Consider the following 22,998-nt stretch of genomic DNA (forward strand, 5'->3'; position numbering starts at 1 on the left):
ATTCCTTGCATTAAAATAATGCTTCAAAATATTATCTGGATTACTGAATTTTTTTGGTCAAGTGCACGCCATCCTAATCTGGGTCCTGCACCCCTAAGAGCTCCCCAAGTCATTCCAAGAGAAGCGCAGTGGGCTAGAGGGGCAGGTGCCTCTGGAGGGAGGCTAAAACTGTTCAGCTGGAACTGTTCCGGGGGGGACACCCCCACAGCACCTTGCAAACAGCTGTTGCCAGAGCACTTGGGTGTCCACACTTCTACCCCAGAACCACCCTGAGCTCCCCATCTCCCAACACCCAAACTGGCCCATGCCTGGTCCAGCCAGGGTCATCTGGCCCCAAACCACCATGCCACAGCTACTGTTCCTTGTTGTAAATGCTCACCTAGTGGGACTGTCACTAGCCCCATGGGACACTCAGATTGATTTGCTTAATATCACACAGCTAAGATGTAGCAGCCAGGCCTGGAACACACCGTCAGCCTCCTACCTGACTCTAGTTCTTCTCCTTCTCTAGTTCATCTCCTGCTTGTCCAGAGAACATGCCTGTCTGTCCTTGCACCTCCCCTCTGCCACACCCAATGCTGCGAGATGGACTGGGGTGCAGCCACCTTGCATACTGAGAGTCCTTTCCTGATTTCAAGAATGAATCCAAGCAAAGGGGTGGAAGAGCTGGCAGCCTAAGCCAGAAGATGGAAACGGGAAGAGAACACCTGGGACAGGGGTGAGAGGCTACGTAAAAACTGGAGTTCCTGAGGGTGGGAATTCTGTAATCAGGGTTGCCTGGTGTTGCGTGGACAGGGCTCCATGGCCTGAGTGGGTGAGCCTTTGACAACTTCAGAGTGACTGCAGGTCACCACGGAAATGAGGCCTCTTTGTATGCAAATGATTCCTGGGAATCGCCCTGAACTTCTGCCTCTCATCTGGACATGGAGTTTTGTGACAGGTCTGTCCTCGGCACATGCATACCACATGAGATAGCAGTAAATAAAGGACATGGTGGGAAAGGGCTTAGCATCCTCCTGGGGAAACCATGGGCTCCTCCAATCTTGCTCCCCACGGGCCTCTGTCACTCATCACACTGTGCACATCTGGACTACAGGGCTATGCCAGGGGTCCTAATGTCCAGGGGGCATAGCTCAAAGACCCCATTATAGTACTTTTCAGAGAGAAATCACACCCCAGCTGGTGGGGTCCCCCACAACTTTCCTGTCCCTTACAGTAGAAACTCCCCTGGGCTGGTGTTCTGAACCAGGGAGAAGAGGCTCCACTCTGCCCCTGAGGACCAGAGTGCAGGGCAACCCTCCTCTGGGCAGAGGTCTCCCTGGCTCTTCGAGGACCCAGTGTGCTTAGAAGACTCCTTACCTTCCCACCCCCACTTAGCTCTGTTAGTGGCTGCACCAGTGCCTCTCCACTTTCCTGATGGCTTCTCACTGAGAACACCTGGTTCACCTGCCCTTGATACATTCACATTGGTATGAATCAAAAAAATATGCAGAACAACACACCCCTTGCACACACATGCTTGTTGGTATTTCCAACTGTAGCAGCCCTGCATTCCCTCGGCTTGGCTGGAACAAGCATCAGAAAGAGGAAGAGAAACTCACCTGGCTGACCAGCTCCTCCTGCAGTGCCCGCAGCTGCTCCTGGGCCCACAGTGAGGTGCTTCTTTCCTGGACCACGCAGGCACGCAGCCGGTCCACCTCCCAGAGCAGCTTCCTCTGTGACACCTCCAGTGCCTGAATCCTGTGGCATTGGAAGCAGGAGGTACCCGCTCAGCGTGGAGCAGCTCAGCCTAAGTCTCCACAGACACCTTAGTTTCCTTGTCATTGGCCAATTTGATGTTCTAACAAAATTACACATTTAAATCTTTCATACACACCTTGTTTAGGACTACCTACAATACTTGAAAGACATCATTTGAATAGTGAAGTACCCTCCATCAGGACTCTCACCCCATACTGGGGAGATACCAAAAGTGACTGACCGGAGTTTATCTGGGTGGCTTCAATTCATCCTCCCAACATGAACAGCCTGAAGGGGATAATGTTCCCCTGACTTCACACATGGGGAAACTGAGGCTCAGAGGGATCAGGTAGCTTGTTTAAGGTCACACAGCATTATAGAGTCTAGGCCGTCTAGTAAATTCATGCTTTCAGGCCTGTGCTGTGTTGCTTGCATCCAAGCCACGTTCTCATGAGTCTTTCTAGGGAACGATCGACATTCAGAAAAAGCTCTGGAATAAAAGAAAATCCATCTCTGTATAATGTCCACTTCTAAGTGAGAAGCAGGAAGCAGCTTAACCAACAGGAGCAGCTGAGCCATGCAGTGGCTTTAGGTCATCCGGAGGCTGTGTCACCAGCAAAGCAGCACCGGGCCTGGGTGTGAGCCTGACCCCAGGTCTGTAGAAGGAGATGCCCACAGGATGGGGAGAACATTGAAGAGAAAGAGAAAGGGAAAGTCATCTGGCTGACCAGCTCCCCCTGCAGTGCCCGCTGCTGCTCCTGGGCCCGCAGTGAGGCCCACAGTGGGGGCCGCTCCTGTCAGAGGCACTGCAGAGGCCAGAGGCTTCTAGGATAGAAAACCTCCATGCACACGGAGGCCTCCACCAGCAAGCTCTGCATCCTCGCTCTGTTACCGAGTTCACACTGCTGACCTCATCCAGGAAAGACTCTGCTCCCTGGGGTGAAGACCAGCCCTGCCTCCTGGTTCTGCCATTCAGCAGCCCTGAACTGGGTGTGTTCACCACCACGACCCTACTTTATCTTTGAAATAGAGGTAATTCTATCCTGCTCACATGGTTGCTGGAAGGTTTAATAAAATGATGCATTATTAACAATAAGTCCAAGTGTCTCCTCTCCTACTCCAGCACTTGGGCCTTAAGGAGAAGATTATAGTCAAGGCCCTTTTGGCCTGAATGCCCCCCCCCCCCCGCCCACAGTTAATCAGTCAGGGTCAGGCTGGTGCCTTCTGATTGCTAATGAAAGGCAGTGAGTGCTGAGGGGGAAAGAAAAGGCAGCCTGCCCCATGAAACGTGAGAATGTTGCATTCTGACCCTCTCCCTATTCCTAAACCAAGCAGAAGAAGATGGTCTCCCTGAGGCAGGATGACTCAGCCCCAGATTCACCCAAGCCTGGTCCCTGGGACCCAAGACAAAACCCTTGAAGTGCAAAAGAGGCTGCAGGTGCCATTAGGCCAAGGCACACATGTGAGACAGGAGAGCCTCCCTGGTTATCCAGGTGGCCCTGACTATGTCCTTGTCAGAGGGAGGCACGGGGAGAGTGGGCTTCAGGGAAGAAAGCTAGATGACCACAGAAGCTGTGCCACAGAAGCTACACTGGGGGCTTGAAGATGAGCAAGGAAGGAGCCGTTTCCCCACAGCCTCTGGGGGAGCAGGGCCCTGCTGGCACCCTAGCTTGATGCACCTGAGCTCATTTCCAGCTTCTCACCTCCAGAACTGAAGGACAATCAGTATGTGCTGTCTTAAGCTACCGAGTTTATAGTCATTTGTTATGGCAGCCATAGGACACTTACAAGGTAGCTTGTTCAAGGTCAAGGTCACACAGCAATATAGAGTCTAGGCCAGTAAATTCATGTTTTCAGGCATGAAAGAAATGGACAATGGCATGTTTTTCACTGGTTACACCAACAAGTTTTTAAAAATATTGGTAGACAGTGCTGCGAAGAATGCAATGAAACTAGAAGGTTCTGTCACGCAGCAGAATGCACTGGCCCATCGCAGCCAAGGGGACATCCTGACTGCCTGGCTAAGTCCCACCACCCTGCATGGCTGGGAGTGGCCTGGGGTAAGTTACCTGACTCACCAGCTGCGGTTTCCCCGTCTATGGATGAGAACAACACCAGGGCCTCATTTTCAGTACTGTCCTAAGGATTGGCCAGGCTCATCCTGCCTAGGACGGACAGTGGCTGATGTCAAGCCAGAGCTCAATAAGGTCCTCACTGTCCTTCATGCTTGGCATCTAGATTGGAAACAATTACACAAAAGTGCTCACGCCATGAAGACAGAGGAGAGATTTCTTTCTCAAATTTCCAACAGTGCTGTTGTGTTATTATAAAGACTTTAAGATCCTATTTTGTGGAAATGAATCCAATGCATGCTGCCAACTATTTGCTGATCCCAGCTAGACTACACCTCTAAGGTATTTGGCCTGAAATCTGAGTTTGGAATCATGCTTCAAACCATGGATGATGAGCTTCGTCCCCTCAGCCCCAGTTTTTCCATTCAAAGAGGGAGATGATACCTTCCAGGCACCTGCAGCCCAGGAGGCCAAGAGGGTCCCTGGAGGGAGAGCAAGGGCTGTTGCTCCTCACCCCTGCCACACACCCAGCCTTTGTACCTCTGCCCCTCTTCTGCAAGATGGGCACCCTGTCCTTAAAGAGACCAGAGGACACAAGCCCCTCTCCCCCATGGGACGGTCAAGGACACCCTCTCCAGGATGGCCTCATCCCAGGCCCAGCTGCTGAGGCCTCTCCTCTCCCACACCCACAATGTCCCTGGGGCTCTCATGCTCTCCCCCTCATGTGGAGGAACTGTGTCCATCCTCCTCTGGTGGGTGACTCCAAGATGTGAATGCAGCTCACGTGGGCTACACTGACAGGGCCTCTGGCCAGCACCCTGTCTTCCCCAGGGCTCAACCCCAGGACCAGAGTTATGAGTGACGTTATGTCTTCCTCAAAATTCACCTTTCAAAGTCCTAACTCCCAGGACCTCAGAATGCCACAGTATTTGGGGACAGAGCCTGTACCACCATAATTAAGTTAAAAGGAAGTTGTAGAGTGGAGTCATCAAATCCAATCTGACTATGTTCTTATCAAAAGAGATTGAGACACAGAGGGACACATCGGCGACCGCACACCTGCAAGCCCAGGAGAGAGGCTGCAGGAAGAAGCAGCCCTTGACCTCACACTGCTGCTTCCGGAAATGTGGGGAAATCATTTTCTAAGCCCCCAGCCTGCAGTGCTTTGTTACAGTAGCCCAAGAAAACTGACCCAGCTGACCACCTGCCTCCAGTTCTTCAGGCTGCAGGGTGGCAGTGAACGGGCGATTACATGGGGAACATTTGTGAATGTCTTCATGTGAAACATTTTTTGGCTTTGTGTTTTGAAGCACTGGGAATTGAGCCTAGGGGTGCTCTACCATTGAGCTACACCCCCAGGCCTTTTTTATTGTTTATTTTGAGTTAGGGTTTTGATAAGTTGTCCAGGATGTCCTCAAACTTGCAATCCTCCTGCCTCAGCCTCCCCAGTAGCTGGAATTAGAGGTATGCGCCACCATGTCCAGCTTGTTTGAATGGTTTACCCAGAAGAAAAACAGTAAATTATATTTAAATACACAATTAATAACTTGAAACAAAGGCAAGAAACAAAACTGTGGAAGTACCACCACAGGCCAAGGCACCAGGCAGCCTTGGTTAGGGACCCGGCCACAGGCGCACTGCATGTCTACTCTGGGCTCCCTTCTGAGAAGGCTTGGCCTTATTCTGCTGGCCGGATGTCCAGAAGTCCTCAGGAGGCTGGAGCACTTCAGCATAGCACTTGCCTAGCTTGAGAGGCCCTGGCTTCCGTCCCCAGTGTAGAAGGGAGGGAAGGAAGGAGGAAAGGGAAGAGAAGGAGGGGAAAGAAACTAACGTATCCTGAGTCTCAAAGGAAGCGTCCATGAGCCACGGAGATGCAGCAAGGCTGGGGAGCAGCTGTAACTGCAGCCACGCGCCCTTGGCCTGCGCCCTGGTTGAGGGAAACGCACACACAGGCTACAGTGGCACAAAATTGTAGCCCCGCAGCCTCCCCTGGCCCACCTCCAGTCGGGCCCCTGACTACGGCTCCTCCACAGACACTAGGGCCCCCGCCCGAGACGGGGCTTCTCACTGTGGAGACAGCCCGCATTCTCCTTGAATGAGTGTCTGCTTCCCAAATAAACCTCTGTCCACGCCAGCCTGGTGTGTGCTGAAGTTCTTGTCCATCACGTATGCCAAGCGCCCCCCAGTCCTGAGTGGAATCCCCTCCCCTTTGGGAACTCCTGGGACTCTTCTTCAGAGACAGGTCTTTTCCCGTGACAGAAGAAGAAATGGGTGATCAGAAGCCTGAGCTTTGGAGAAAGACCTGGCTTCAAATGTCCACACCCAGGGCCATGGCAGCCCCTTTAGGGAAAGGGACCCCACCAAGGAGCTCAGCCAGAGAGAAACCCGTGTGGAGTTCCTGAGGCAAAGATGAGGGACAGACAGAGGGCCGGACCCTTGCCAGGCAGCCCAGGTCGGCAGCTCTGGAGCCAATCTGCCCCTGGGGCTGGGGAGCAAGGATCGGGGCCCAGGAGCCAGTCAGGCCCCAGCAGCGTTGGGGCCACAGAGGGAGCAGAGAACCTGTTGCAGCCGCAGCTGGAGCAGAAGAGAGGAAAATCCCGCAGCCCCTCTTGCTCACTCCCTCGAGGCGCCTCTCCCTGGCTGGATTGGGATGGAAGCCCAGGTGAGAAGGCAGGACCTATGCAGCTGCAGAGTGGAGCACAGGGAGGGCAGGAGGAGGGAGGCAGATGCCCACACAGGCAGGGTGTGCACTTAGGGTGTGCACCACTCCTCAGCTGGAGAGATGGTGCAATGTGACATGGTGACACGCCTGTCATGCCCCAGGATTCGCCAAACACATAAGAGCTCACGATGCATACCCACCTGCTCCTCAGCCTGGACTCCGACATCACGTGCGTGTCCACAGCTGCCACAGGCTTCTGCTCTGAGGATTCCAGCTGCTTCCTGAGCATCCCCGTGTCCACCTCTGGGGTCCCGGCCACTTCTTCTGGAAGGCACCCCTGTGCTTCACCACTCTCCTCCAGGTCCCGGAATATCCAGCATGTGTCGATCTTCACATCCACGTGCGTGACATCCAACGCATCACTGCTGGGAGCTCTGATGACATAGCTGAAACTCTTTTCAGTTCGTCCCTGAGCTGTGGGCTCCATCCCATAAATACTTCACGGATCAAGATTTCATAATATTAAGTGAGTTTGCAACGTGGACTTTATGGAGAGTTCAAGGTGGCTCAGTGACTTTGGAAACATCCTTCAGGAAAGTGTCCTTTGAGGAGGGCAAGAACAGGTGGATTATTCATGAGACAGTGATGGGTCTCTCTCCACCAGCTCATCCAATATGAATGAAAGCCTCTCGCTTTACATGTCCCCAGCCAGACTCACCAGAGCAACAGAGTCCGAAAAACCACCTGGGATGAAATGCCCAACCTCCAGCACAAAAAGTAAGATGTCCTAGTAGGACCACAAGAGTGTCACAGATTCTCAGTAGCCAGTGAGGCTCAAGACTTTACCCCAGAATGGATGAAGCCCCCTCCCTCGGTGCCCTACTTATGAAGGACTTGAAATCTGCTAGGCAAAAGGGACAGGAAGTTGATGCTGCCTGGGAGTCCTTCTCTGCCTCACCAGCACAATGCTGGTGACCAGCTAGGTGACTTACTGGGTGGCATCAATAAGACCCTTTTCCAGATGGTGGAAGAGGGACTTGGGAGGGTGGAGGAGCTGTCCAGGCCCCACAGAGGGCTGGAATGTGGCAGAATCAGGACTCAGATGCAGGTCTGACTCCCAAACTGGCCTGGGAGCTACAACAGGCATGGGTGCGACAGGACCCCAGGGCAAAACAGAGGGGCCCTTTGGGAGCCCAGAGGTGGGAGAGGGAGCGAGGCTCAGAGATGCAGGAGGAATGATGAGCTGCTGCCAGCACAGGGGTGACAGAGTCCCCAGGGAGCCATCCTCAGGCCACAGCCCCATGGGAATGAAGTGGCTGGGTGTGGCTGGCCAAGGGGCACTCAAGCGTGGCTCGGGGCTGTATGTAGACAGGTGCTCGGGGACTCTGGTGTCTCTGAGGCACTGGTGGGTGCTGAGGTATTCAGAGCTAGGGAGGTGACTGGCCTGACAAACGGTGAGGATCCAGCCCTCAGGTTTACAGAGGCAGGAACAGGGCAGCCAGCCCTGTGGGAGGAGGCCAGGCAGGCCAAGCGCTGTGAGGACAGTGAGAAACTGAGAGCTTAATTCTCCCAGTAATGTTAGGAGGGGGCTTCTCCCTCCCTTTTCTTGAGCATTTACTTTAGAACACTCATCAGGTTTTCTTCATCTCATGGCAACAAAGCCGTCCCTCGGTGGAAATCCAGTTCTCCTTTGTGCACCCCTTAAGCTTTTCATGCCAGGTGACTCCTCTGGGACTCTTTTTGGCCTGGGGTAAGTCTGGCCTCCCAGGATGCCCACAAACACCAAAGCCCAGGATGCTCAAGGGCCTCTAAGGAAAAGCATAGGATTTGCGTAGAACCCGCGCACCTCCTCCACAGATCTTAAATCACCTCCAGAGACTCCGACCCTGGCACGTAGCTGCTGCGCTGAGTTGCCCGGGGATGAAGAAACAGAAAGGCCCGCGCTGCTCGGCACACAGGCCACAGCAACGTTTTTTCTAGAGTCTTTGTCTGCCATTGGTCGAATCCACAGAGGAGGAAGGGCTGGATCCTGAGGGCCGGGTGCATATGTGAACCCTTCTGAGACCATGGAGGCCTTTTGCCGTTTTATGGCCCTAAAATGTCTTTCTCCAGGCCCCAGAACCACCTCTGTGGACCTGAACACCAGGGAGAGCACCCTCTGGTCCTGTGGCCCTGGCTCCGAGTCATCAAAACTCCTCCTCTCACAGAGACAGAGGTGAACACAGAAAGGTCCCCGGTCACCAGGAGAATGTGGGAGGAATCCCGGGTAGCAGGTGCCTTCGACCTGACTTAAGGACTAGCCATGGGTCACCATGAGAGCGCAGGATGGGTAAGCTTTCTGCCTCCAGCGTCCCCAGGGCCACTCAGGAGGCACATCACCCCTGGCTTCATGCTCATCCTCCAATAAAGCTGTTTTCTTTCTTTCCTCCCCTTGCTGAGAGGGCATCTGAGCTGGGAGAAGCTTTTTAAAATTTTTTTGGATGGCATGTCCTCAGAAGAGGTGACATGTGGGTGGCCACGAGGGGTGCACAGGTGTGGAGCAGAAGGGGAGGGGTGGGGGCTGGCCTTGAGGGCCGAGTGAGCCTCTCAGGTCCTAGGGCTGGGCTGGGCCAGCCACCTGGCTTGAAACCCCATCTCGTCACCTCTCAGGTACGATCTGGACAAATTAATGCCTCCTGCAAGGGGGGGTAAACACTATCTAAGGAGGGGAGGGGCATCTATGCGCCATGGAGGAATGAACAAGCCCCCTCACACATTCAGCAGTGCCCTCCACGCTCTGGGGTCCACACTGGCTGGGCACTGGCAGGGACACCCTGCCCTGGCTTGCCACACCACCTGCTCAGCACAGGATCCTGGCACCTGACTCAGTCCCTTGGAACAAGAAACTGACCTCAGGCCCCTATCCCTGGGGCTGTATTGAGGGTTCCCTGAGTGCCTGGCCCCTGAGCCCCAGCTGGGAGGATCCCCTGCAATAGGAGCACTGCAGAGGCTGAAGGCAGTGGAGAGCAGCTGAGAGAGCCCTCCCCTACAGTCCCCCCCTGAGGACAGGGCACAGGCAGCTGAAGCCTGAGGCCTCGGCCCAAGGGAGCATCTTTGGGCTCTTCCTGGATGACTAACCAAGACTCTCAGGAGAGGAAAACGCGGGCTGGGGGAGATGGAAGAGGAAAGTGGCTTACCGCCCGGCTGGGCTACAGGGTGGAGGCCTGAGCCCATGGATCCTGTCTTCTCTGAGGGTAGGTGCTGGGCAGCCAAGGGAGGGGAGCAGATGGTCATGGAGAGGCTGTGAGGGCCCCCACCCTTGGGGGCCTTGGAGAGGTTCCCCACAGCTAAGAATGATCACAGGAAGGACACAGGCTGTGGCTGAGACCCCAAGATAGGCAGCCCTGGAGAGGTGGGGAGGGAAAGAGAGGCTCCACCTACCACAGAGTGGGTCACTAGGGCATGGGTTGGGGTCTGCAGAAGTCCCCAAGAATTCTTAGATAACCTGACGGAAGAAGCCCCCAAACTGGCTGGGTTGAAGTTTCCCATCCAATATGCCAGACCCCTAGCTGAAGAAGCCCCTAAACTGGCTGGGTTGGGGTTTCCCATCCAATGTGCCAGACCCCTAGCTGGCTCCCGTTAAATGTAAGAAATAAGCAAAAATCAGAGTTATTTGTACTGGGAGGGTCAGGTGTGACTCCTCCTGGGGACAAGCTGGTTAGGGAAGCTGCAGGAAAGCAGATGTGCATCTTGACACTGCAGAGGGAGGAGAGGGGGAGCAGGGATGCAGCTCCCCAGGGCACTTGACCCTGCCTTGCACTGGTCCCCCCTTAGAGGCCCAGCCCAAGGCCTCAGCAAGACCATGGGGTGGACCAGGTGGGGTGGGAATCGCCCAGAGTACAGCCCCGCCTCCTGTACCTCCCCCAACACCCAGCAGGTGCGCCATGGCAAAACTCATGTAGACCAGCTGGAGCTCGGAGCCAAGGGGCATGAGAGACACACGCCCTGTAGCCTCGGGACGGTCCCCACCTAGAACCAGAGGCCTGGATCCTGTATGTAGCTTGGCATTTCAGTCTTCATAGCCAGTCTCCTGGCTCAGACAGGGCTTCATTCCCAGCTCCACAGGCTGCCAAAAGCCAGAATGCAGCTCTGAGGGCCACGGCTTCTCTGCCCCAGGTCCTCACCATGGCACCAGCCAACAGAGGGTGGGAGGCGGAGACCACTCTCTGTGTCCACAGTGGATCTGGGGCAGGGTTGGGCCATCCTTCTTCCTCTGGAGGAGAAAGTGACCTGGGTCAGCCACCCAGGCTGCAACTCAGCACCCCAGGGCTGTGGAGCAGGTGGAGTGCACACCTGGTGGCCAGCCACGCTGAGGATCCTTGAGTACTGCAGCTCCTGTTCCCAGGCTGGGCCTGTCCCTGGCAGGGGCCTGGGAAGGCAACAAGAAATGCTGGCTTCTGCTAGGGACTGGGGACTCCCATGCAGGGCAGTCCCCACCGCTGCCTGTGTGGGCCTCATACCCTGGTCCTGAGCTGGCTCTGGGGGCTGCAGAGAATGGGCCCTGGCCCCATGGGTGGCTGTAGAGCCTCCTTGGAGCACTGCTCCTGTTGATGTGGTGGGTGCTGCACTCCTGCCAGGAGAGTCCAGGATCCCAGGGATCCTTGGGAGTCTGTCTGAGTATGGCCACAGATAGCCTCTGTGAGGCACAGCGTGGGACTGCCACCCCTGTTCCTCAGAACCGTGAGAACGTGGCCAATGTCTGCAGCAGGCAAGTGGGGGCTGGGAGTGACCACATGGCTCAGAGTTCAAAGCCAAGTCCACTCGCCTCCTGTTGTCTGAGTGAGATAGCTGAGCAGTCACAGATACTGCCCAGCTATAAGAGGACACAAGGACCACATCCCAGCGCAGTCCTGTAGGGATGCTGGACAGACACTGTGCTGTGGGAACAGAGAGCCTCGGCACCCCCAGGACCACCTGGGGCTGCTCCGCACTCTGCCCCCAGAGTCAGTGCAGGGACCTTCCTCTGCTCGGCTGGAGCAGGGAGGGCCTCTGGTCTTCACTCGTGCTGACCCCACACTCCCATCCTGGCCTCCATTTTCAAGCCAATGTACCAGCAGTGCCTTGGCACCTGGTCACCAAGCGATGGTGAGTCACAGATGCTCTGAGGATTGGTTTTCAACAAAGTGGGTGCTTCTCAGCTGTTCTCGGGTGCTTGCCTCCAGCCCTCGACTCTTGGATTTGATGTGATGGGGCTGCCCCTTCCCATCTGGCTGGGTCCCCTCGGGTACACAGCATGGGTCCTGCCTTCTTCATCCTTGGATCTGGTCTACCAAGAACTCCAGGGCCTCTGTAGGTCCCCACTGCCAGGGGCCCTGCAGCAGCTGTAACTCCAGTCATTTCCCTTTTCTCCAAGGTTCTTCTTGCAGGAAATCTCAGGGTGGCACCTTTGGCATGGCTTCCGTGCAGCCATACCCGGCAGCATCCCGGCCTACCCACAGAGGGGCCGTCCTCTTTCCCTTCCACACCTCTTCAGCCACCTCACCTAAAAGCAAGTGTCCTGCTTCTGCAAGTTTGGGGAGGATGGTCACGTGGTCAGGTGCGTTCCAAGGTGCCCCCTCCACCCTAGAACAACACTCAAGGCACTTCTCCAGAGCTTCCTCCAGGTCTCAACTTCTGCCAGAGGGCAGGGCCTCCCTACGTTGCCCGCCATCCTTCTTCAGGGAGACACAGCCACCTGGCCACCGGGCACCTCTCTGCTCAATTCAGGTTCCCTGGAGCGGGGCGTTCACTCTTCTCTGGGGAGAGTGAGGGAGTGGCTTGGCCTCAGACCTGGGGGGCACCTGTGTCCTCAGGGTGGCTGGAGCTACTCTACCTGCCAGCTTTTTCTTCCTCCATGCCCCTTGCAAATTAAAATCAAGAAGCAAGACAGGTCCGAGCATGGCCTGGGGTGGACATGCTGCTCTTGGTCCCTACTCCACCTGGTCCTGGGGAGAGCTGTTCTTTAGAACTTCTGCCATGCCACACCTGCAAGAGTGGAAATCCTCGGTCCCTGGGGTCCACTTCTCCATGGTGGGCGAGGCTCCAGTTCTCTCTCTCTGCCAGCTGCTACATCCAGCTGTGCACAGAGCCAGAGGGCTTTGCTGACAGGGCCAGGCTTTGGGTTCTAATCACAGGGACATTTCAAGTAGCTCCGGCAGAAAGACTCCGTGATGAACACGGCACGATTCATGGAGATTTATATACACTGGGCAGAGGGGGCATCTGGGTCCAGCTGGGCACATTCGCCACAGCTGGGGGAGGCATACAGTGTGGGGACAGGGACTCAAGTTGGTCCCCAGACAGTGTAGTGGCTCTCCAGCTCCTCAGTTCCTGCTAATTGCACTTGGTTTCCTGGCTTCCAGGTCTCTGCCCCTCAGGCTCCTGAAGGTGCCATGATTGGGACCCAGCTGTGACTGAGTTTGACATGATCCCATTGTCCCACAGAGTCCTTTCAGCCTGGGCTAGCTGGGACGCAGCCACACGTTGAGAGGCCTCCCTTTAAAGCTGTTTTCAAACACATGTGAATTCTGTTTTCAGTCTCTGGGCTTTGAATAACTTGTTTGCTGTTGAATTTTGGTGTGAGTAGGGTTGGGACTGCCGCAGGACTCAGCTCATTCCATAAACTCTTTTTATATCCTGTAAGATTAAAAATAATTTGAAGTGAAACAAGAATGTAGGTTCAAATGGCTGGATGGTCCCTAACTTATCTGCCCCCACCTACCCTGTGCCATCTTGAGCTCTCCAGCAGAGCCCCAGGGGGTCTTCCCTGATGATCTAGGGGCATAGCAAGCAGGATTTGAATCTCCTGTCCTCCATCCCCACCTGTGCCTCTCCTTAGTGGACAAGGTGAGCTGCCTCAAACTGAGAGCATTCCTTTGTCCATTCACATTGAATGGACAGCCAGTATGTGCTATGCTCTGTCCCTGACCCTAGGGTAAAGGTACCAGACTTAAGTCTTGTGGGCAGCAGTCAGCATCAGGGGATGCTGCCCTGAGGATGGCAGGTAGGGCCAGCTGTCAGAGCTCAGCCCAGGTGTCCAGGCCTCTAGTGGGCACAGGGGGTACCCCTGGAGCTTGGGTCCCTCAGCCTGGGCTGAATTTAGGGCAGAACCCTAGAGTCCAGGATCCCTGGCAGACCCCAGGGCCAAAATGGAAACTCAGAACAGGAGATATGGAAGGCTCAGATGTCAAAGGAGGGACTCAGGGTGACAGGTGCCCAGTGATCAGGGCAGGACCAGCTGCGGGGGTGGCTTCTTGCTTGTGGTTCTTGAGCACAGATAGACATCCATACCAGGCAAGGGGGCAAGGGTCTTCAGGGGGGAGAGGCAGGGCTCCTTGGGCATTTGGCAGGTAGGTCACAGTCCGGCCTCTTGGGCCACTGGTTTATTAACTGCCTGCTCCTGCAGTCCCCTGACCATGCAAGCCCACTTGCTCCACACTCTACAGAAGAGCCACAGAGAGCACCGGAACGTGAGGCCAGACTGGAAAGGGCCTTGGAATAAAACAAAACCCCTCTGTGGATGAAACTCCACTAGGGCTTTCCTAGTCCCAGCATGCCTTCCCAACCTCCCTGCCACGGCGGGACTGCAGGAACCCCAGGGTCACCAGGACTCGAAGATCCCGGGTGGGACCCATCACAAGGCCCCTTCCAGGAGCCCCCTCTCTCCAGCACTGTTCCAGCCAGAGATGGAAGGGTCCTCCTTTGTTGGAAAATCGTCATTTTTATGAGTAAAAAGGAAAGCATACCAACCCGAGTTCCTGGCTCACTGGAGTCGTCAAGGCCACAGAATGAATGCTAGTGAGAAAAACAAAAAAAGGAACAAAAACTATAACATAAGACCAAAAGAAAATGAGGAAAAGAAAAGAAAAGAAAAAAGATGTAAGATATGTGGTATGGATTCCAATGACAGCATCTTACAAGATCTATGACATCAGGTTGGGTTTAGAGACCGGAGCTGGAGACGAGCAGGTTCAGGAGCGGATGTCACCTGGGACGCCTGGCTTCCAGCACGCCATGCCCAGAGGGCTACCCCTGCAAACTTCCCCAGCACTCTGCCAACCCAGGGTGCCAGGGGAGGGCTACACCCCCATCTGGGACTTTTGGGTGCTGAAACTGGGTTGGCAGGACAGTGCAACCTCTGGAGGTCATGATGGGTGACTCCCACAAGCACACCAGGCCATGTTGAGCAGGGATGAAGTGACACCACCCCGGTTACCCAGCGCAACCTGCAGATGATCCACCATCCCTACTAGGGTTTTTTCCTTCCAAGAGATTCACTGTTTTAAAATTCTTTGTGTCTTTTGATCAGTTGATTTTAAAAAGAAAAATAAACAGCAGGAAAAACCTAGCCATACAGGAACAAAAAATCATACAGGCCATATTGAAAAAAAATGTCTTCAACTCTTCATGACTTGCTTTGCTCCAATGGAATCATTAATCATTACAAGAAACCTACCTGACCATCTCCTGGGGTTTTGAAATAGTTATTTTTCCCCCTAAAAATCAAGGTGTTAGCTCCACCATGTTATTTATTGAAAAAAGTAAAAATCCAGATAAACAGCCACCAGCTTCTTTAGAATCCCTGGAGGTGAGAGCTGCAGGGGCCATCAGATCACCTAGCCTCCTTGTCCACATGGGGAAACTGAAGCCGGGACAGGAAGGGCCACCCAGGGGCTGTGGCAGAGCGTCTCTGGCCACTGACCAGGGTAGCTGGAGCTTCCTCCATCACGACAGCCAGGTGGCCATGAGGAAATGCGGGTGACCTGCAGGCACCCTGGAATGTTCCTGGTCCTCGGCCTGACCAGGTGTCCTTCCCTGGCTGATGCCTCCTGCTTGATACACAGCCTCTGAAAGTTCCTCTGGGACTAAAGGGGACAGACCAATGCACCTGCCTTGAGGAAAGAATGGAAAGGAGCTGGGCAGGGGATGCCAGTGTCTCCCCAGTGTCCTCCCCAGGAAGAGTGCAGCCGATGACCTGTCAATCTCCAAGCAACGGGGGCTGTCTTTTAAGCCTCTTCTCTGTCCTCTATGGCTCTGTAATTATTTGACCAAAGTCCTCCAGTCCCAAGGAGATGGGCAGGCGGGTGGGAGGGTTGCTGGGGCCCCTATTTGGCTGGGCCTTGTGCTAAGAGATTTTCATCCTCTGTCTAATGTCATCTTTGCCACCATCATGGGAGACAGGGCAGCCTTCCCAGCAGCAGATGGGACTCCGGGCCAGGAGCAAAAGACACATTCCCCTGATTTCAGGGCCTATCTGGGCCAAACCAGGGCAGAACCCAGATGCAGTGGCCTACAAAGCCAGCTCACCCCAGGAAATCTCCAAGGGAATTATCCTGAGATCCTCTCAGGTGGCTGGACAGGAGTGGGCGCCTGCCATGGGGGCTCTAGGAATCGGCAGTGGACGCCTTCCCAGAAGGGCTCCAGCACCGATCCCTGCCTCCCTGCCGCCCCCTTGAGGACTCCACTGGCTGCACAGCCAGCCAGGCCCTGTGCTCTAGGCAGCAGGGCTATGACCTCAGGCGGTCCTGTCTTTCCTGCCCACAGTGCTAGGCAGGGCTGCCGCCCCCTTCTGGACATCCTGCTTCCAGTGACGCCCAATGACGGCCCTGGTTGTTCCTGGGGGTTAATGTTCTCTCACAAGACAGGCGTAGGCCCAGAAATGCCTTTCTCCCTCTTCCTCCGTGGGCCTTTTTCCCATTGCCTTTAAGAGGGAATGGCCTCCTCAGGCCTACCAGCCTCAGACTCCCCCGCCCCTGGCCAGGCAGAGGCAGGAGCCCTGCATCCTGTCCCTGCACCTCTACCACGTTAGCTATGCCACTGAGGCCTTACTCTGCGCTCACGTGTGGCCATTCCTTTCCTCATCCCACAAGCACCAGAGGATGCCCTACTCCCTGTCTTGGATGAAGAATGAATAGAACTTGGTCCCTGTCCTCAAGTGATCCATGGCCACCAGGTGGGTACATGGGAAGTGGCAAATGCCCCCACAAGCAGCTTTGCCTGTGTGGTCCCCCACAAGTCCCATGTGTCCACCAGGATCAATGGAGTGATTTGGGTGCAAGTGGAGTGATCACAACATCTGGGAAGACCCCAGCTGCCCCTTCCCACCTGGAACCAAGGACCAGCTTCCCAATTCACTTCAACCTGGGTTTCCTCACCCATAAGACAGCCCTAAGTACACAGGGACCAGTGGGGCTGAGTGGGAAACACCGCTGGTCAGCAAGAGACCAGTCTCCTTCCCCCTGGAGGGAGAAACACACGCCTGACTTTTGGTCTATGGAAAGCGTTTAACATGAGTGAATCCAGGGATGATGGCCCATGTCTGTGGTGGGTACAGGACAGCCCTGTCACAGTCTAACCCGGTTTATTCCAGACGAAAGAGGTTAGTTTGTTAGTGCTCCCACACACTTCCTCGTGAGGCGGCAGAGGGATTCTGTGGATGACACCACACACACACACACACACACACACATACACACACGCTGCAGAGGTTTGGGCAGCACTTTGCCTCTGTGACAGAGGGCCTTTGAGGGAAGCACAGATTTCTCTGGAAGTGCTGCTTTGGGAGGACTGGAGAGGGGAAAGCTGGAGGCCACACCCATTCTTTGGACATTATGAAACCACAGGGAAAGCTAAAGTTTCCCAGAAGCATCTCAGGGGCAGAATCACAGGACACATGAGCCCCTGACACCTACCTTTTCCTCCAGCTCCTTCAGCTGCCGCTTCTGAAGCTCAAGTTTGTCCTCCAAGTCCCGTATTCTCTGAAACAGAGATCAGGACGCATTATGAAAAGTAAACTGTCCCAGTTCAAAACCTTACCCTTCACGTCTCATGGTGGCCCTGTGTGGAGGCAGCAAAGGGTGAAATATGCAGCGGGCAGCTCCTTGAGCACCCGTGCCATCTGTGACCACCCTGCTCCTCTCCAGCCAGTGCTCCCAAAGGAACGCCACTGACTCCAGTCACTACAGATGGATTCCAGCTGTTGGTGGAAATGGCACCCCCAAGACAGACCTTTTAAATTTAAAAAAATACAAAAGTCAAAACAGGACCAAGTCAGGCAGGGGCCTGGGGCAGGCTCATAAAGATCATGGATTGGCTGTAACTCCAAATCACAAATCTGTCCAACATTTGTTCAGCTGGAGTCTGGGGAAGGAGAAGGGTGGAGAGGGCACCTCTGGGCACCTGCCACCCCTCAGAACCCTACTTGGCACTAGGTACCAGGTCTGCTGAGACTTTCTCACTTCAGCACTGAGTTGCAGGAAGCCCTCTGTCCCCACAGCCCAGACTGGGGTCACTCCACTCAGTCCTGCACCTCCTGAGCCCCTGTGAGCCACTCACCCTCCCAGGTGGCTTTTCAATCACCCCTTGACCCTAAGGTCTGGCAAATACAACCTTCTCCAGTTTGTGGTATGATCAAGAGAGTTTCACCATCTCAAGTGGGCCAACCCCACCAGTGGCCCAGCTGGCTACAGCCCTTGTCAGCCCTGGATGTAGACAGAGACCTCATTCACTGAGAGAGGGCTGTGAGGGGTAAGGAAGGCCACTTAAGTCAACAAGACATGTGGCCTCCAGAGACCCAGAGAGGCCCTCTGTGCATTTGGAGAGCCCTAGTTCCCCACCCACGTCAGCGTCAGCAGGAGGTCTGCTGGTGCAGGTCACTGCCCCCCTCAGGGGTGCATTTGCAGTGAATCCCAGGGGATGTGAACACTGCTAGTCCAGGGACCCACTTTGAGAACCACAACTATAGGCATTCTTCTGCAACTATAGCTCAATATGTGCCAGGGAGACAAAGTCCCCACTTTGAAGAGCTTAGAGACCAGTTAGGGTTCAGCCACCAGCAGCACATGAATACAGAGACTGTTCAGCAGACGAGCAATGACGTCACTGAGACTCAAGGAGCACTGAGGGTGGAGGTGGAGGGTGCTCTCTTACATGAGTGCCCGAAAAGGCCACATTCAGGTCACACTGGAGAGACCTGCAGGTGGGTGAAGGACGGAGCTGAGGGCTGAGACCCCAGAGGAGGCATCAAGTCTGGCAGGGCTCTGAAGGTCCACTGCTAGTGACAGGAAGCCCAGGCAGAGGGGACAGCTTGTACCAGGAGGCTGGGGTCCTAGGTGAGGGATGTGAGGAGGCCAGGAGGGATGGGATGTCCCGATGAGGTGCCCATTGAGCTGGGAGTGTCCTGGGGAGCGACAAGGCTGTAGACAGGGCAATGATGCCATTTTTTTTTTTTTTAAAGAGAGAGTGAGAGAGGAGAGAGAGAGAGAGAGAATTTTTTTTTTATTATTTATTTTTTAGTTCTCGGCGGACACAACATCTTTGTTGGTATGTGGTGCTGGGGATCGAACCCGGGCCGCACGCATGCCAGGCGAGCGCGCTACCGCTGAGCCACATCTCCAGCCCCAATGATGCCATTTTGATTTCAGGAAAATCGGGACAGGCAAGCAGAGCAGGCTGGCCTGAAGGAGACAAAGAACACTCTCCTGATGCAGGAGCTGGGAGGAAGACCTCGACCCCTCTGAAGATGGGACGGTCATCTGTACACTGAGGGCAATGGAGCTGCTGTGTCCATGAATCACAGCAGAGCCTGGTGCTGGGAAGTACTCCATGCGTGATTAAGAATGGCACCTCAGATTCTCCCACACAAGGTACGGTGTGTGACCTCAGTCTGGTGACAACAGTCCCCTGACAAGTCCCACATAGTGTTGCAGGGTCAGAAGAGAATCTGAGAGTGAGCAGGGAGCTCAGCTCAGCCTGGCTTGGGTTCTGGGCCCTGACTTATAGGCTGGGGGACTTGAGTGAGTGCCCCAACTGCCCCAAGCCTGGGCCCCTTTTCTGTTGTGTCTGCAGTGACCCCTGACCCTAGGGTGAGATGAGGCCCATGCAAAGTGTCAGCAGCCCACGGTGTGGGGTGGGCTCCACCCACAACCTTTCATGAACCTTTTACCATGTGGCAGGCCTCCCCCAGGCCCTGGGATAGGACTGCAGTGGGGCCAACTCTGTCCCCACTGAGCCCAGCACCTGGAACAGCACTCAGCACACAGGCATTGGGAAAGTCAAAGCCAAACGGCAAGATGGCAAGCAGGGGAGCCCCAGGAGAGATGGAGGGGCTCCAAGCGCCAGGCTAAGGGGCCCAGACTTTTGAGGGTCTTTGGGGAGGGTGGGCAGAGACACGGGGAGGGTGCTGCGATTGGATAATGTTCCAGCAGACTTCTCTGCAGGACAACAGGCGCTAGGAGACCCCAGAGGGGCAGGGCACAGCGAGGCCACACTGAGGCTTCACCTCTACCCCTGCTCAGGCAAAACGTGGGCAAAGCACAGTAATCCTGTTGGGGAAGGCACGTCAGCTATCAGGGGTTCCTTTCCCTTCCTCTTTCCCTTAGCTGATAGGGCTTGGAAATGCACGTGTCAGCAGGGGGCTGGGGACAGGCAGACAAGTGACCCAATTTGGACTATATTCCATGGGACAGGTGTGTAGTCCATGGCCAGATGAAATGGGCCCATCCTGTCCAGAGCAGACAGCCAGAGCCAGGGTCCATGCCTAAATGGCCAGTGTTGCCCAGCCCCTGCTGTGGGGTGCTGGGCACCTGTGCTGTGGTGCCGCCTGTGGCGTCACGTCCTGGGGAGTGGTACTGAATTGTGTGTGGCGTCTATGACATTGTGTTTGCACCAGCCTTGTGCCAGGCACTGGGTTGTAGCAGGGATCCATACAGATTCTGAGGGAGCTGGTGTTCTAGTGGGGACACAGTGAAGAGAGCAGGCAGTGAGCAGGGACAGGAGCAAGACAAGTGCAGGCAGCTCAGGATGACGGGCAACCCCAGCGGCTATCTCAGGCCATGCTGCAAGGGGACAGGAGACCCAAGCCTCTCTGCCCCTGGCACCCGTGCCCTATGCCACGTCCCAGCTTCCACATGTACTTCTAAGCCACCATTTTTCGTGTCCTGGAGGAAAAACTGAAAATCACTGTATTTCAGGTCTGAAATTCTTGTCTCTTTTTCCCTTCGAACAAAATAAATGGGTTTTGCAGTATTATTTTTTGAAAAGACCAGATTTTTGAAACTATCAAATCAGAGTAGAATGGACACTTGTAAGGAATGACTGATAAACCTGGGGTGGAGACAGGGGCAATGGACCTGTGCTGGCTGGGAGGGGAAGGCCACTGCTTCCCGCCGTTTCGGCCAGAGGGCCTCTGTTTTTCCATCTGTTAAACTGGGGCGAGACCTGACTAGCCGAGGCCAACCAGGGGCTGGGCATTGCACACAGCAGCTCACACCTCCGAGTTTTATTGAAGCTTATGACAACTGTCATGTCAGGTTAGTGGTTTCTCCTAAAGCTCCTATACACACATGCAGGAGAGAGTGTGCTACTTTGAAAATTCTAGCTGTCAAAACCCACAAAGCACTCACAGAGCACAGTAAACCTGCCCCACCTCAGGGCCTTTGGGCACGCTGCTCCCTCTGCGGGCAACAGGCCAGCTCACCCCCTCCCTGCATCTCTGCCTTTGTGGCTGTCCAGCACCCTTCATGTCTATCCGTGGGCTGCTTGTTCCCCTGGCTGGAATCTCAGTGCCCTCTCCAGGAAGGCAGAGACTGTCACCCTCCATACTCACCTGCCAAAAGGGGCCCTGGCACGTGGAAGGTGCACAATACACTTCCACCAACACCTTGTGTCCCTGGTTGCCATAAGGAAAACCCCCTCTTCCCAGGAACCCTACCTGGGTGCCCAAATCCAGGGAATCCTGAAAGGGAAGTGCCCTGCACACAGTCCCAGCACACAGGTGCACACCAAGTCTGCGCATCTTTGAGGATGGCTGGGGTTCTATGTCCTGCTGCTGCTACACGTGGTGACACTGGAATAGTGGTGGCTGGTGAGCATCCCAGCAACACCAGTCACCTGTGTGCTGCCCTGGGGGACCTGGCCAAGCCTCAGCACCTGCCAGGGAACAGTACACCCAGAGGCAAGCTGATGAGAACCACTAGTGCAGCTGGGGAGCTTGGCTCAAGGACAGAGGCCTCTGCTGCCAGGATTCCCTCTTCCCTGGTGTCCAGCTTTCCGGCCTGCCCTGCAGACTTTGACTTGCCAGCCTCTACAATGGCCGGAGCCAGTTCCTTAAAATAAATCAATCCTCGCTCTCGCGCCCACATGTTCTTTCTCTCATCCTCCCTCTCCTCTCCTCTCCTCTGTGGCATCTGTCCCCATGGGTAATCTAGATCTTTCCTATTGGTAGAATCCCTGACTAGTATGTGACCTTCAGTCACATGAGAGTTCCCTTAGCCTGTTTCTCATCTAGGAAATGGGCATTTTAGGGCCCACCCCCAGGGGCACCACGAGGTAAAGGGCCCACCAGATAGGTTCCAGGTGCCAGCGGCTGCTCTTCCTGCATTGTCACCCAGGAGCCCTGAGACCTGCCCGCTCCATGCCAGCAGCACACTAAACCCACAGAGTGCAGCAAAACCTCAGAATATGCCGAGGTCTTCAGCTACCAGGTCCACCTCTCAAATTTGCTGTCCTCTTCCTGGTCACAAGGGAGGGGAGATACCTGCCAGGCTATGGGGGGTGGCCCTGAGCACACAGGCCTCACGCCAGGGGGACTGCTTCATGCTGGCTGTCCAGCAGCGTACCTGGGATACCAGACGCCCCTGAGGGTCGGCCAGGCTAGAGTGCTGGGTATGCAGGGCAGCGGGCGGGGTGCAGCGGCCACGGCCCTACCTGCTGTGCCTGCTGCAGCAGCTCCATGCGCTCACGCAGGATCTGGCTGTCAAACTCGCGGCTCTGTCTCAGGATCTGCCGGCGCACCTTCTCCACAGCGGCCTGCAGGTCCTCACGCTGGCCAGCGCTCAGCGCCTCGCTGGCCATCCGGCCCGGCTCCTGCTGCAGGGCATTGTACAGCGTGGCCTCCAGGTCCTGGATTTTCTGCACAGCCCAAATCACAGAGGTCACTAAGGGGTGGACAGTCATGGCCAGGGGCTGCTGCTGATGAACACAGAGTGGGGGCCTCAGCAGGGAAGGGGCATGCAGGGCCCGGGGCAGCAAGGCCTCAGCCTGGCAGTGGGTCGTCACCCAGCATGCACCACTGAATCACTCTGTCAATCAAGCTGCCCCACCTCAGTGCACTAGGGGAGAAGGGCAAGAAGAAAAAGCCAAAGAAATAACCCCTCAAGTGTGGGATTCAGAGGGGGGTTTGCTTCAGCTGGCTTTTATTTCATCTTTGGCTTCCAATTGACTCTTCTCACCTTGGGGATAAACCTCCCCTTCTAACAGGTGTCATGGGACAAGGTGTCTCCAGTGCAGGCATCTGGTTTTCAAGTGTGTTAGGAACACAACTCTAACCCAGAGCAGACAGTGAAGATGTCCTCGTCTCCACCTCAGAAGAGCAAGGTGCCCTTTGCTAGCAAAGTGAATGGACACCAGTGGCCAGCTGAGGACCCTGACAAAGGCCAGGTTCTAGCCTTTAGGGGACCCTTACTCTATCAGCTCCACAGCTGGCCACCTAGAAACACAGCTGCCTTG

General features: G+C 55.2%; 2 protein-coding genes across 2 annotated transcripts in view; both read right to left on the reverse strand.

Annotated features, from left to right (window-relative positions):
* C10H4orf50 (chromosome 10 C4orf50 homolog) overlaps positions 1-6,961 on the reverse strand; it is a 71,614-nt gene extending 64,653 nt beyond the window's left edge. The window contains exons 1-2 of the mRNA XM_077803142.1: positions 6,675-6,961; positions 1,602-1,740 (exon numbers count right to left, since the gene is read on the reverse strand). Coding sequence (XP_077659268.1) covers positions 1,602-1,740; positions 6,675-6,961 — 426 coding nt within the window. The remainder of the gene's footprint in view (positions 1-1,601; positions 1,741-6,674) is intronic.
* Positions 6,962-13,072: 6,111 nt separating this feature from the next.
* The window catches only part of Jakmip1 (janus kinase and microtubule interacting protein 1), a 71,196-nt gene continuing 61,270 nt past the window's right edge, over positions 13,073-22,998 (reverse strand). Inside the window, exons 18-21 of the mRNA XM_077803184.1 lie at positions 22,198-22,401; positions 17,184-17,249; positions 14,242-14,286; positions 13,073-13,128 (exon numbers count right to left, since the gene is read on the reverse strand). Of these exons, the coding sequence (XP_077659310.1) occupies positions 13,099-13,128; positions 14,242-14,286; positions 17,184-17,249; positions 22,198-22,401 (345 nt within the window). The 3' untranslated portion in view covers positions 13,073-13,098. The remainder of the gene's footprint in view (positions 13,129-14,241; positions 14,287-17,183; positions 17,250-22,197; positions 22,402-22,998) is intronic.

This window comes from Urocitellus parryii, chromosome 10 (genome assembly GCF_045843805.1).
Source record: "Urocitellus parryii isolate mUroPar1 chromosome 10, mUroPar1.hap1, whole genome shotgun sequence".
In the NCBI taxonomy this organism is placed as follows: Eukaryota; Metazoa; Chordata; class Mammalia; order Rodentia; family Sciuridae; genus Urocitellus; species Urocitellus parryii.